The 12,935-nt window shown below is 38.6% G+C and overlaps 1 protein-coding gene across 4 annotated transcripts in view; it reads left to right on the top strand.

The window, feature by feature from the left end:
- ARHGEF12 (Rho guanine nucleotide exchange factor 12) overlaps positions 1-12,935 on the top strand; it is a 163,332-nt gene that overhangs the window by 55,028 nt on the left and 95,369 nt on the right. For 2 of the 4 annotated variants that reach the window (XM_049800231.1, XM_049800229.1), the window contains 13 exons: positions 178-292; positions 1,387-1,492; positions 1,719-1,931; positions 2,348-2,477; positions 2,785-2,820; positions 3,454-3,608; positions 4,277-4,423; positions 5,228-5,313; positions 6,810-6,935; positions 7,746-7,860; positions 10,487-10,587; positions 10,859-10,936; positions 12,494-12,569. In XM_049800231.1, the coding sequence (XP_049656188.1) occupies positions 178-292; positions 1,387-1,492; positions 1,719-1,931; positions 2,348-2,477; positions 2,785-2,820; positions 3,454-3,608; positions 4,277-4,423; positions 5,228-5,313; positions 6,810-6,935; positions 7,746-7,860; positions 10,487-10,587; positions 10,859-10,936; positions 12,494-12,569 (1,484 nt within the window). Of the gene's footprint in view, positions 1-177; positions 296-1,386; positions 1,493-1,718; positions 1,932-2,347; positions 2,478-2,784; positions 2,821-3,453; positions 3,609-4,276; positions 4,424-5,227; positions 5,314-6,809; positions 6,936-7,745; positions 7,861-10,486; positions 10,588-10,858; positions 10,937-12,493; positions 12,570-12,935 lie in introns of all 4 variants that reach the window. The other 2 variants (XM_049800228.1, XM_049800230.1) reach the window with 1 other exon arrangement.

Here is a 12,935-nt window from a genome sequence, read left to right as displayed (position 1 = left end):
TGATAGTTCATTTCATATTAAAAAAATAGAGATGCCAAGTTCTTTTAATCTAAAAAATGGTTACTTTCTCAATAGAACCTTTGCATTTGACCTTTTTCATTTTCTTGACAAAATATGTTTTCCCCAATACATTTCTCCTTATCCTCCATCTTCTTTTTTTTTGTATATACTTGGCAGTTCCACAATGCAGTATGTGATTCTTACTTACATGAAACACCTGGGAGTCAAAGTTAAAGAACCTCGGAACCTGGAGCAGAAGCGTGGCCGTATTGGTTTCTTGCCAAAGATCAAGGTAGTAGTGCTGTGGCCAGAGTGCATTTGTTTAAAGCTGCTCAGCATGGGTGCATCATTAGAATTCAGATTCCACTTTTGCATGACACGTTCGAAGTTGGTATGATTTTACAGTCTTTATTGCAGCATCAAGAGGATCTGGGATTACTGAGCTGCACAGCAAACCTAACAGTTGAAATTGGGTTCTACGTATGTTTTCAGACACGTGAATTAGAAATGAGTTGCTTGCTTTCTTCCTTTATCTGTGTGCCTGAATTCTAACTACTTGTTTTTCACAGTTCTAGCCTTATTAAAACTCTGGGTGAGAAATGTTTCATACAATACAACCTTGAATCACTTGTGGATCTCATTAAGGCTAATCAGGCTGTTGGTGTGCATACTTTAGTTTTCTTCGTGCAAACCTTGCCCAAAAACTCATGCTTCATGATGCAGGAAAGGTACTCTTCCTGCCTCCCACACTATCCCAGTTATATAATGAATTTTTCCACCAAAACTCCATCTCTGTGGGTGTGTTCAGTCGTCTCCCACATATGGGGGTGTATCTGGTCACAGTAGCTACTTATTTTCATCAGCGTTCCATCTTCCTTTGAAATGTCAAGACTGTTACGAGCAGTTCTGCACTGACAGTGTAAAAAGGTTAGACCAAGCGTTCGCAACCTTTCTGAAGTGGTAAGATAAGTTGTATTTCTCTCTCCCAGATTAGAGTCTGTATGCTTGTGGAGGTTTGGAGTCACAAGATGATATGCCTTAGCGAAACAAAGTGCTACTGGTCGCTGTAAATTGGTTTCTTACCCTAGGGAGGAGAGTGGTTTCTAGCTCCTGCTAAGTAAAACCCAGGGTGTGTGAGTTTTTGCTTATAACAGGTGTGTGTCTCCCTGCTGCTAACCCTGTTATGCACACCTCATAGTCTGTCTGTAGGCTGTCTTTCCTCTGATGCTGCAGGATGTTGACCTCTCAGTAACTTGTTAGAAATAAAATTCTCTTGTACCAAACTCCTGCAGTTTTAAAGAATTAGTCAATATCTCAGTAAATAACTGAATTTGAATGAGTGATCTGTTTGCTTTGTTTTTGGGTTTTTTTTTATGTTAATGGCAGCAAAGTATCAAGAAAGAGAAAGAAGGAGAGGAAAAAGGAAAGAGAAGAGGCTTTCCTAATATTCTGGGCCCACCAAGGAGACCGAGTCGACATGATAGCAGTGCAAGTATGTCAGACAAGGAAATATATGTTCCCTAACTATTAGTCTGAAAGCCAGATAAAGTCTTTGCTGTCTTTTAAAAATCCATGCTAAGAATACTCAGTAAACTTCTTGATTTTAAAACATGTTTTTGAAGACACACAAACCTAATTTTGTCCTGAAATGCTTCCTTTCTTCATCGCTGAAAACAGGTAAAAGCTTTTTCAGCAATATAATTGCTCTGTTTGTTTAGTTGGCAGAGCCATGGACATGCAGAAGCCCCGCCACCCAAAGCACTTACCTACAGCATCTTCTGTTAGCCCAGAGCCACCAGATTCTAGCAAGATGCGCCAGAGTGGGTCCTCCAGTGATGGAACAGATGCACCATACCCAGCTGCCAACCCGATGTCTCCTTTGGCAATGGGTCCCTTTTCCTCTCCAGAGGGAAGCAAGGACAGCGAAACAGGTAGGATGATACTAGTAAAGAGGAATGATTAAAGATTGTGTTGTGAATGGGATATGCAAAGCACGGTTCTGATGCAACAAACTTGACAAATTAGGAAATGTTTTTATGTCATTAGACATGATCTTCCTTGCCTTAGTCATCTTTTCTGACTTAGTCTCTGGTTCAAATTAGGAAATCTTATCACAGCCAGAAATTGTTGTTACGTGGGTTCTATCACTGTGGCATTGGATCATCTAACAGGGAAAAAAACCCAGTCTCAAGTGCCTGCTTTTGTAAGCACAAGTCAGTGTCATCTGGAAACATTTGTCACTTGAGATTTTTCTTACCGACCTAGGAATTCAGTTCCTCCAACTCTAAGCTGAAATGAGGCTGTGAAGTTCTCTTATGTACTCTAATTTGGTACAATCTCTGTCTAGGTTTGAAGCAGACTGGAGAAGCTCCACCTGCTAATGACTGTATGGATGGCACACCCCGCACACCTAATAATACCTTTGAATTCCCATCTCCTTTGGAAAACTTGCAGGAGGAGGAGGGAGAATCAGAGAGGTAACTATGGTGCCCTGGTTGCTTGAGCCTTGGAAGAGAGTTGATGTGACAATGGCTGTTGAAGCTTCATCCATAAAACTATTAGTGGCATCATTTTGTTAAACATTATTGGTAGAAGTAGGAAATGCTGGTCTGTGTCTGCTGCTGTGGTAGACCTAGAAAACTGTGTATCAGGAGGGTGAGGCTGACATATAGACAAAATGTTCTAGTTGGGAGCTTAGGCCTTTACTCTGAAGTTATGCTGAATGTCTGATTGGGGTGAAATTCTTGCATAAGCTTCCCTACTAATTTCTTTCGTTTTTTGCAGAATGGTTGACATGGGAACACCAAAGCCTTTTCGCAAGTGAGTATGCTTATAAATGTTTGAACTTCACTGAATTTGTTTAGATTTTAATAGGTTATGAAGTAGAATGCAGTAGTGTTCATTGTTCTGAGCCAGTACAATTGTCTGCATGATCTTTCCTTTTCTTAAATAACGCATATAAGAAATGAGACACTGGTATCTGTATATAGGACAGGTGGAGTGAATCATATGCAGATAAGCCCTTTGATCTATGCGTGAAATATAGTGATTGTTGTATCTACTGATTTGAATTGATGGGTTAGGGAGTTGAGATTTTCACATTTTCTTTTTAAATCTGTGTATTGCTGTTAGCTCTGTGTCTGCAGATAGATGGAGGAAAGAAATTGTATTTTGCCCTTTCACCAGCTTGATATTCGCCTTCAAATTATTTTATCTATATCATTAAAAGGAGGGTTATGGAAATACTGTAAGAACAGATACTTTCTCTTAGTTCTGTAAAGGGCAAAATTAGAAAATGTGCCTATAGGTTCAGATATTTAACAGCCTCCAGCTGTTACGGAGAGCCTATTCATAATGCTTTACAACTGAGATACAAATACTTAGATTTTCTCTTCTTTCTCCCATACATCTGTGCCTAAAAGGGGAAGTATCTGACATATTTTTTCATGTTAGGATGGACAGTGTTGGTTTCACAGATGTACAAAGTGAAGATGAGCTATATGATTTTGACATGGACATGGACCCTCCCAACTGGCAGCAACTTGTGAGCCGAGAAGTGTTGATGGGGCTGAAACCCTATGAAATCAAGCGCCAAGAAGTGATTAATGGTGAGATGGATATTTTTTCCTAGCTCACTAAGCACAAAGTTGAAACCTGTCCTCTGGAGTTCTGAAGTTCTTAAAACTAGGTCTTTCTTCACTGATCTGCTCAAAGTAGTGGCCATGTATTACTTCTGATTTGCAGAGTTTGTTTGTGTGAAACTTGTACTTGTTACTGAAAAATATCATGAGATGAAACTGATCCAGTCCTTGGAGAAGAAATAAACAATATTAAGTGGTTTGACACTGAAAGACCAGTTTGCAATATCATGTTCTGTAAAAGAAAGCAAGAGGCACTGTCTAGACCATTGGAAAGCACATGATGCAAATGGAAAGCTACTACCAAACTTCATCTTCAAAGCTTTGTCTCAATTTCAGATCTTACGATCCTGCAGAACACTCTGTGTGCCTATATGAGCTGCTAAGAGCTCACTGTTTGTTTGGAATAAATTACAAGTCACAAATCAATTGGCTTCTCTGTTCACTCAAACATAGAAATGCAGCAGAGCATGGCTCCGTTCTGGAGCAAGCTGGGATATGGGCCAGCAAGGGAGGTGTTGATGAGGGAGAATTCTGTAAGTTCATACTTCTGACTTCTGTTTGCTTCACATTTGGATCCACGTTGCCACACCTTTTTAAGTAGATAGTTACAGTCCTGCTTTCCCCTCTCTCTTCAGAATTGTTTTACACCGAGAGAGCTCATGTCCGCACGCTGAAAGTTCTGCATAATGTCTTCTACCAGCGTGTCACCCGGGAAGGGATCCTGAACTCCAGTGACAAACGGAAAATCTTTTCAAATCTGGAGGATATCCTTGGTCTTCATGGTAAGAGCAGCTACGGTGCCTTTCAGCTTTGTCGTCTCAGCTGAAATTCTGGATACAAATATCTGAAAAATTTAAGCAAGTGACCCTGAAACAAGAGGCAACCTTGTACAATGCTTCAGGTGAAAAAGAATACATACCGCTGTTCTTCCATTTGCACACAATTTTTCCATTTCTTTTTTACAAAGATATTTTGATAAAGAATGCAAGTGTCCAGTGTTTCAGATACTTGCTTTTTCTTATCTCTGTGCGTAGACTCTCTTGTGCTGATTCATGCTTTGACACAAGGAGCAATGCTTTGATGACTGGTCTTTATGGGTCAACTTTCAAAACATTACAACTGTTGTTGAAGAGAATATGAAAAGAAATGTGGAAAGAATGGTGTCTTGCAGGTGGTTTTGAAGGGTGGCCCTTCCTACTTGTTTAGAGAAAGTACTGTTCAGAATCAGAATTTCAGCTCTGCTGCTGAATAATCACTTGTATAATTTTATGCAGGCAGCTTGAAGTGTGTTCTACATTATTGCTGTGTTTTTCAAAGGGCAGTGATACTGAGCCTTAGAAAAGATAAGACCGGAAAGGTTCTTAGGGGTCATTTGAAGACAGGCGAGACATAAGTGCAAAGGAGTTATATAACATTTTCTTAGATATTCTGCTGAATTTATTATGTTGCAGGACACTTTTTTTAAATTCAATTGAAATTATTGCAAATCTACTCTTTTCCTAAAGTAGCTTTTATTTTAAAATAAATGCTGAAAATTAAGCAAACAATTTGAGCAGTACTAATGAAATTTAATTTTTTTTTTTAAGTTGCATTGAACGATCAGATGAAAGCTGTCCGAAAAAGGAACGAGAGTTTTGTTATTGGCCAAATTGGGGAAGACTTGCTTTCCTGGGTAAAATCCTTTTTTGCTTTCTTGTATTTGAAAATAATCTTTCATATAATGACAAAGAGCCAGAGGTTAGTGAAGGTAATTCCCAGCTAATAGGAATTACGACCTTCTAACTGAAGGTCTTAGAGTTGTCATTTTTGTGGAGCCAACACAGAGCTAGAGAAGGAGGGTTGAAGGAAAGCAGGAAGAACTCATAGGATTTTAATTTGGATAAAGATAATGGTAATTTAAGGAAGAAAAAATAATTCTTATGATGTATGGGTAGAGTAGAAAGGTAGTTTTGGAGACATAAAGGTTAGAGTAGGATTTTGAAAAATAAAATAGCACAATTTATTTCAGTAACACTGAAATAAGTATTGTGTTGCCTGTGGTGCAGTTAAAAGATAGTTAAAAGTACTGGTTTCCAGTCCTAGAATTTACGTGGCTGAACCTTTTCAAATGTATAGCACTGTTGCAGGCTACCTTTCTGATTTCCAAATGACAGGAACAGGAGTGATGTAGATTCTTTAAAAAACCCCTAAATTCTCTCTTGGGAATCTCCCAGTTTGTTGTTTGTTTTCAAGCCTACTTAATTTAGGATTGAAGATTGATCTGCTTATTCTTTTCAGCTTGTCATGCAGAAGTCTCTTGTGGGTTTGTTTTTTATTTTTTATATATCCCACTGTTCATCTAGTATTCCAGAAAAAAAAAAAAGACAAAAATGAAAATCAGATGTGGCTGGTAAAGAAACACCTCCAACCCTTTCAGTTCTCCTGTGTGTTATGAAAAAGAAAGAAAAATACCTGCTAGAGCAAGCTAGACCTTAAGCTAATAGTTATATGCCCTTACGTAGTGTTCTGGCTAAGTGGCTAAAATAAAAAACCGCAGGATCTCATTCTCCAGAGTGAGTATTTTCAGGAGTTACTACGCTGCATCACAGACTGGCTAGCAGGAATGGGAAGAGTTGCGGTTGCGGTAACAGATTAACCATCTGTCATGTGCAACACATTTCTCAGCCCTGCTCATGGCTATCGTTCCCCCTAGCTGTGTTTTTCTAATACTTTTGTTTAGGAAATAAGATGTTATGTTATATTCTGGTGTTTAATCATGGGTGCTCCTGAGAAACAAGATGACCTTTAGTCTTGGCTTTGCTGACCAACAGTCTGGTAAATAATCCCTTGTCGTTCATCTGAGTGCAGTTTTTTCTGCTGTCCTTATGGCCGACAGTGGAGACATGGCACTGTGTTCTCCCTCTGAATCAGCAGTGCATTTATGGAAAGGATTGAATGTGCTAGGGCTGGAGACAGGAGAACTGTAGAGTTTGAGATGTAAAGGGGTTCCTCAGTAGACTGGGAAGACAAGGCTTTAAAAACAGGATGGAAATCACTTCTCATATTTTGCCAGTAATTTCTTTCTTCCCTGGCGAGACCAGTTCTGCTGCATGGCTATATATCTGTTGAAAATGGCACATGCTGAACTTGAGTCTACCTAAATTTGGCTCTCTTGGCTTTCTGGCACAGTTTAGTGGACCAGCAGAGGAGAAGCTCAAACATGCAACTGCCACTTTCTGCAGTAACCAGCCCTTTGCTCTAGAGGTCATCAAGTCACGCCAGAAGAAGGACTCTCGCTTCCAGACTTTTGTGCAGGTGAATTTTACGCAAGGGTTTGAGCTGCCTGAGGATGTGGCTGGTGGCCAGTATAGCATAATGAATGGTTGTAGATAAAGTTATTATAATTAATGACATCATGTCGTAACATTGTCTTCAGATTGGGATCATTTCCTATACTGTATTTATCTATGCTAATCATTTCTGGAGGAAGGAACCTTTAATTTTGGGGAACACAGAATGTCCTGATAGAATGTAGGAAAGCACATGCTGTCCCACGCAGGAGATGGCATCTCACCTGAGGTGGCTGTTTCCCAAGAGTGAATACTTCCGTGGGGAAAACTGTGTATAAGTAGTGCAATTTTGATGCATGCCATGGTCAGAAGACAGATGATGTACACCTGTTCTGCCTGCCAGGAAAAGGGCTTGAATACATGTGGCATTTGGAGGAGAGAACATTATCTTCATTACCATAGGCTGGGAAGAACTCCAGTAATACAAGGGTTGAGGTTGTATTGAAAAATGTGCTGCAGTTTTGCTATAATGTGAAAGCCTAAACTGATGTCTTCCCTGTATGGCGGTGACTGAGATTGATTGGAGATGGTAGCAGGCCTCTGTGAAGTAATGAGGGAAGGAAGCCACTACTTTGTGATGAGCCTTTCCTATATGTAATTGCAAATGGAGAGGGGATGTGTTGTCTGAATGATAGATCTTGGCATTTCTTGTCTTGTATTTAATTACTGGAAAGTGAAGTAATAGGCGTTTATGTGATGAATAGATGTTACACGTTCAGGTAATTATAGTCTTAATAAAAATGACAAATGTAGTTATTGTGCTGTTTAAATTTAGGATGCTGAGAGTAATCCACTGTGTCGCCGGTTGCAGCTGAAGGATATCATTCCCACAGAGATGCAGAGGTTGACTAAGTACCCCCTTCTGCTGGATAACATTGCTAAGTACACAGGTAAACCTTTCCTCTAGAGTTTGTGTATGCATCTCAGCAGGTTTACTAGGCAAATGTGATTTCAAAGCATATGTTGAAGAACAGTTCAATTTTATGGGTCACTATCTGTTTTCATTGTGACCTTGCTGCTGCCTTCCATATGGGAGGGCAGGTTAAAAAAAAGATTAAAAAAAAAAAAATTCAGTCTTTGTTTCTAAATTAACTTCATTTTCCTTCGGGGGGGGGGTGGGGTGGAGGCTGGAATTCAATGTGAAATAAGTGAATGACAGTCTGCATTGGGTTGTAGTGCATGTAGAGTGCAATATAATAATTTAAATGTAGTTTTAAAAGTTAAGGGAGAAGAATGCTGAAATTTTGAAGATAAAACAAACCACTCTGCTTATGAAAGTTACTGGCAAAACAATATGATTAGCTATTTGTTTTTGAAGAAGGAAACCAGGAATTCCTGACTGTCTCTTCTTCACTGTCCCAATTCCTAGCCTGTTTCTTAGTTTTACGCTATTACTGTTATTAATGGTTTTTAATTATTATGACAACCAAACAGAAGTGAAGAAAATATTTTGTTTACATCCTTATATTTATGATTATGTAAGAGTATGTGATAATGTCAACAGCTAGAATTACATTCAGAAGAAAAAGAAACAGAGGAAAAGGAGCGGGTATCATGTAACTTCCTTATTACATGCTCTTAGCAACCAAATCTTTAGGAACTTACTGAAAGACAAGTTGTATTTGTGCTATTGCTTTGAATAGTCATTAGAATGCCTGTTCTTTCTGTAATTTTCTAGATACATTTAACTCATTTCTACAGTCTTGAGCAAGGAAATAACGAGAAAGAACTCAATCACTAAAGATGATACTCTGTTTATTTCAATAAATTCGTTTTCAATAATAAATATGGTCTGAGAAACATTTTTTTCCTTGAATTCAGGACATTAAGATAGCTAAATTAAACTTTTAAGAAAAAACACATTTATGTGAATTCCAGTTTCCTTGTAGATGCATTTGAGAGAGAAAAAGAATAAGATCTTCAATAACAGAAATCCCTAATCATCCATTACTAACATAAAAATGTAAAGAATGAAGAGTCTAATAAAAACCTATCAAGTTATTCCATTGCTTAAACAAGCTTTCATAGACATAGGGCATACTTCTGAGCAAGGAAGAAAAAAAGGAAAGCATTAGTATTATAGAACCTAAGCAAAAATCATGTAGTGTTAAGGCTTATGGCAAATCAACATGTTTCTTTAAGAAGAGAACAAAAAGCAGATAATGCAGAACAAATTGATTTTTTTTGAAGGTCAAGGTTTTCTTGTTACCAACTAAGGGTGGTTTTGTTCTTTTTTTGTTGTTTTTTTTTTTTTTTTTTTAAATCAATCCTCAGTAGTATTTGTTCAAAATTCCCAATACCTGGGAAAAATGTGCACTCACAGTGCAGTCTGATCTACACCCCTAAAGTCTGATATAAAGCAAGCTTCATATAAAAAATCTTGGATCTTACCAATACAATGTCAACTAAAACTTTGAAGCAGATTGAACTTGGAAAGAAATACTTTCCTACACAATAGACGACAACAGAATCTTAATGTAGCCTTTCTTCCTCATCTGTTGAATCTCTAAAGCACTACAGAACATTTTCATGTTCTTGCAGAGGGTGGAGTTTAGCTAGGAAGTGATACACTGAAAGATATTTCCAGCATGACAGGCGAAAATGTGATTAATAATACCACAAAATGCCTTTTCAGGTTTACTAGCAGATACCTGCTGCAGTGTAATTTCATTACTCATAAAAAATACACTGCATTTACAAGTTCACTCTAATCATAATTAGGAAAGTATGTGATACTCCATTATCCTTGATGTACTTGTTTATTTGCCTGTTAACTAAATTCTTAATGTGGCTTGTGGTAGTGAGAACTGATGGGGTTCACCTGTGTCTGTGTATGATCAAGTGGCATTGGCTGGAAAGATAACTCTTGTTTGCTCTTGCTGTAATGGAAGACTGTTCTTTATAATCAGGCTGCATGAATGTAGCCAGAGATAATTTTTTCCTAAGCTGTTAAAATAAATACAGGCTATCTGGATGGAAAAAGTTATTATGTAACACACTTTTTTGATATTTTGTGTTATGTTTCTTTGTCTGTTTCTTTGCCTTCCAAAATAAATAAATAAAAAGGATTGGAAGAAATGCAGAAGCCAGTAGTCAGTTGCCGAATCCTAGGACTTCAGCTAGCTGGCTGTGTGTTGATCTTAAATAACTGCCCCAAGACTCTCTTTGTACTACTGTGGAGTCTTAGTAAACTTTTTAGATTTCTCAGAGTACTTCTCAGATTGATGTTTGTGGAATGAATAGTTATCACAAGCCCCTCAAAAAAGGGAAAGTTACAAGGCTGTGCTGCCTATGGTGATCATCAGAGGCTGGTGTCTTGTGCAGGACAGAATGAATTATCTCCTGTCACAAATCTATTTTTGTCATTTCACCTTTGAAATGCAGTGCTTTTGTTGATAGGCTATTCTGCGAATTTAAGCTCTCTTTCTCAAATTCGAGGTCAGCAAACTGCACTAAATTTCTGACTTTTTCAACCTTTATTGGAAAGCATTATTACATTTCTTTTTTCTCTTGCAGAACTGCCTGAAGAGAAAGAGAAAGTGAAGAAAGCAGCAGATCATTGTCGTCAGATCCTTAACCACGTGAACCAGGCTGTCAAAGAGTCTGAGAACAAGCAGGTAGGAGGTGAAGAGAATGAGCATCAAGGGTTGGGGAGAAGAGAGTTGATGGGCAATAAGCTGTTTAAGACACCTAGAGTCTCTCTACTAGTGACTTTATATTGTGGTTCAAGATGTTTTGTGGTTCAAGCTGTTTTATGGCACAAGTATTCCTGTGAGAGGAGGAATCCTGGGCATTTGGGAATGTGTGGAAGTATTCGTGACGGCCTGCACTCTGACGCTAGTGAGGTTTCGCTAGTCAAAGTGACCATCTTCATTGCATTTTCTGCAGCATTTGGAAGATTATCAGCGTCGTCTCGACCTGTCCTACTTGAAGCAGTCTGAGGATCCCATGATGGATGAGTTCAGGGTGAGTGACAACATCAAAGCAATCTCTATGTAAATCGCGATTGCAACCCTCTTGTTCAGTTTGTGGCTCTTTCTACTACAGTCTTCTGACGTACAGTCAAGTGGTCTCTGGAGATAAGTATTTCTGTACAAAAGTTAAAACAATTAGTCTCAGAAATTTGAGTTTTGCTACCTTCCTGAAGATCTCTGTGGATGTAACAACTTGGTTCTGCACATAGTGTTGATGAATCTTGTAAGCTCTGTGAAACAAATCTTAATGGTCTGCAAGCTAATACACTGTATCACATAAGAGATACCTGATGGATGATAAGTCCTATTCTGGATATACATCTCACATGATCGCATGTCTTAGTTGTGCTGTTAGAACTGGGGAGGCCTCAGAGAGTCACGAGGTGTAGTAATGAAGTTGGCTTTAAAAGAAGAACTTGTAAACAGGCTGATTTGTATAGGAGATCCACAGGTATAGCCAAATAAAGTATTAAGTCTAGTGCTAAATGTACTATGTTTCACAGCCCCTGTAAATTCTTGCGGTTATGTTAGTGAAGCTGGTTATTTGCTGTCCCCTGCTATTAAATGGAATGGGCAACTCCACATCCTTGGAGCAGGACTAAACTTTATGAAATTTTCATGTTTCAAGTGAATTATGAGCTCCAATAGGCACTTGCAATGTGAAACAATTTTTTTTCTTTCTCACATGTTCCAAACAGGTAGCTTCTGCAAAAGGACTCTTTCCCCTTTGCTCTTGTATCTTTTCCTCATGATTGGTACTTTATCCCCAGTTCTTAATTTTAACACTATCTATGCCTGTGTGTTGTATAGATTCTCTGTTGTTTATTTATCACTCCCCTATCTTCCCCAAAGTCAGCGTGAGTCCGAAAAATTTTTAAATGAAGACTTTTTCTGTAAAACTGTGTCATGTATCCTTCCACAAATAAACTTGCAAGCATTTAGTTAGGAAATGAAGAACTTACTGGCAGTTATGAAATCTTGCTGTCATTGATTGTAGACTCTGAGACTTGGAAGGAATGACTTGTGAAAATTGTCACTTCTACTTGCCTGCAGATCTAAATGTCACAAGCACTGAAATGACTGAAGAATCCATTGACATTATAAAGTCCATCAGATCATTGGAATGAGTTGTATGTCAGTATATCATTTGTAGGCACACTTGCAAATCGAGTGCTGAAGCATTAACCAATTGTAATACCAGAACTGCAAACTTTATATGGCATATTGGGAAAACTCCTCCTAGAAATCAGATGACATCCTAGTGCCTTAGTAGCTTGACTTAGTAGGAAAATTCTCTACCCTGTTACCCCCGGCATCTGCAAAAGAGCAGTGGAAGAGGAAGAGTGATAACAAACACCTCTCACAAGATTTTAGTTTACAAGCATACCCTACTCCTGCTCCATGTTTCTTTTTCCAGACTGGGTTTAGCTGCTTATCTCCAGACTGGAAAGCCTATCCTACCTTTCCCTCTGACATTCCCATGCTTTACCATTACTTGCTTCCACAGAAATTTCATAGTGCTACTTTTTTTTCTTTCCCCTGGTGACAGAACTTGGATCTAACGAAGAGAAAAATGCTTCATGAAGGACCTCTAACTTGGAAGGTTAATCGTGACAAAACTATTGGTGAGTCCTGTTCCATCAACTGACTTAGTTGGGTTTGTGTGTGTTTGCTGAGAAGGAGAGAGAGAGAAAGCATTTCTGCAGTTTCCAATTATGATTCTTACTGCCACCTATAATAATGCCTGTGTGTTTCTCAGAGCTGATTAAATTATTCTTGTCAATTCTGAAATGTGCTGGAGTATCATTAAGGCCATGCAGGGACACAGCAGTCAGTCATGAGATGATCCAATTCCATCTGTAGCTTTCTGCTGTAGTTTTGATGAGGAAGATTTGCAAGCTTTGCCTAGAATGGCATACCACTGATTACTGCCTCTGCATGAGTAATCAAAAATGCAGTCTTTTTCTTTCTGCAGGGGTGTGATACAAAAC

Source organism: Accipiter gentilis, chromosome 5 (assembly GCF_929443795.1).
Source record: "Accipiter gentilis chromosome 5, bAccGen1.1, whole genome shotgun sequence".
NCBI classification, from domain to species: Eukaryota; Metazoa; Chordata; class Aves; order Accipitriformes; family Accipitridae; genus Astur; species Astur gentilis.
The sequence above is the reverse complement of the archived record's forward strand: the minus strand, read 5'-3'. Positions and strand labels throughout refer to the sequence as shown.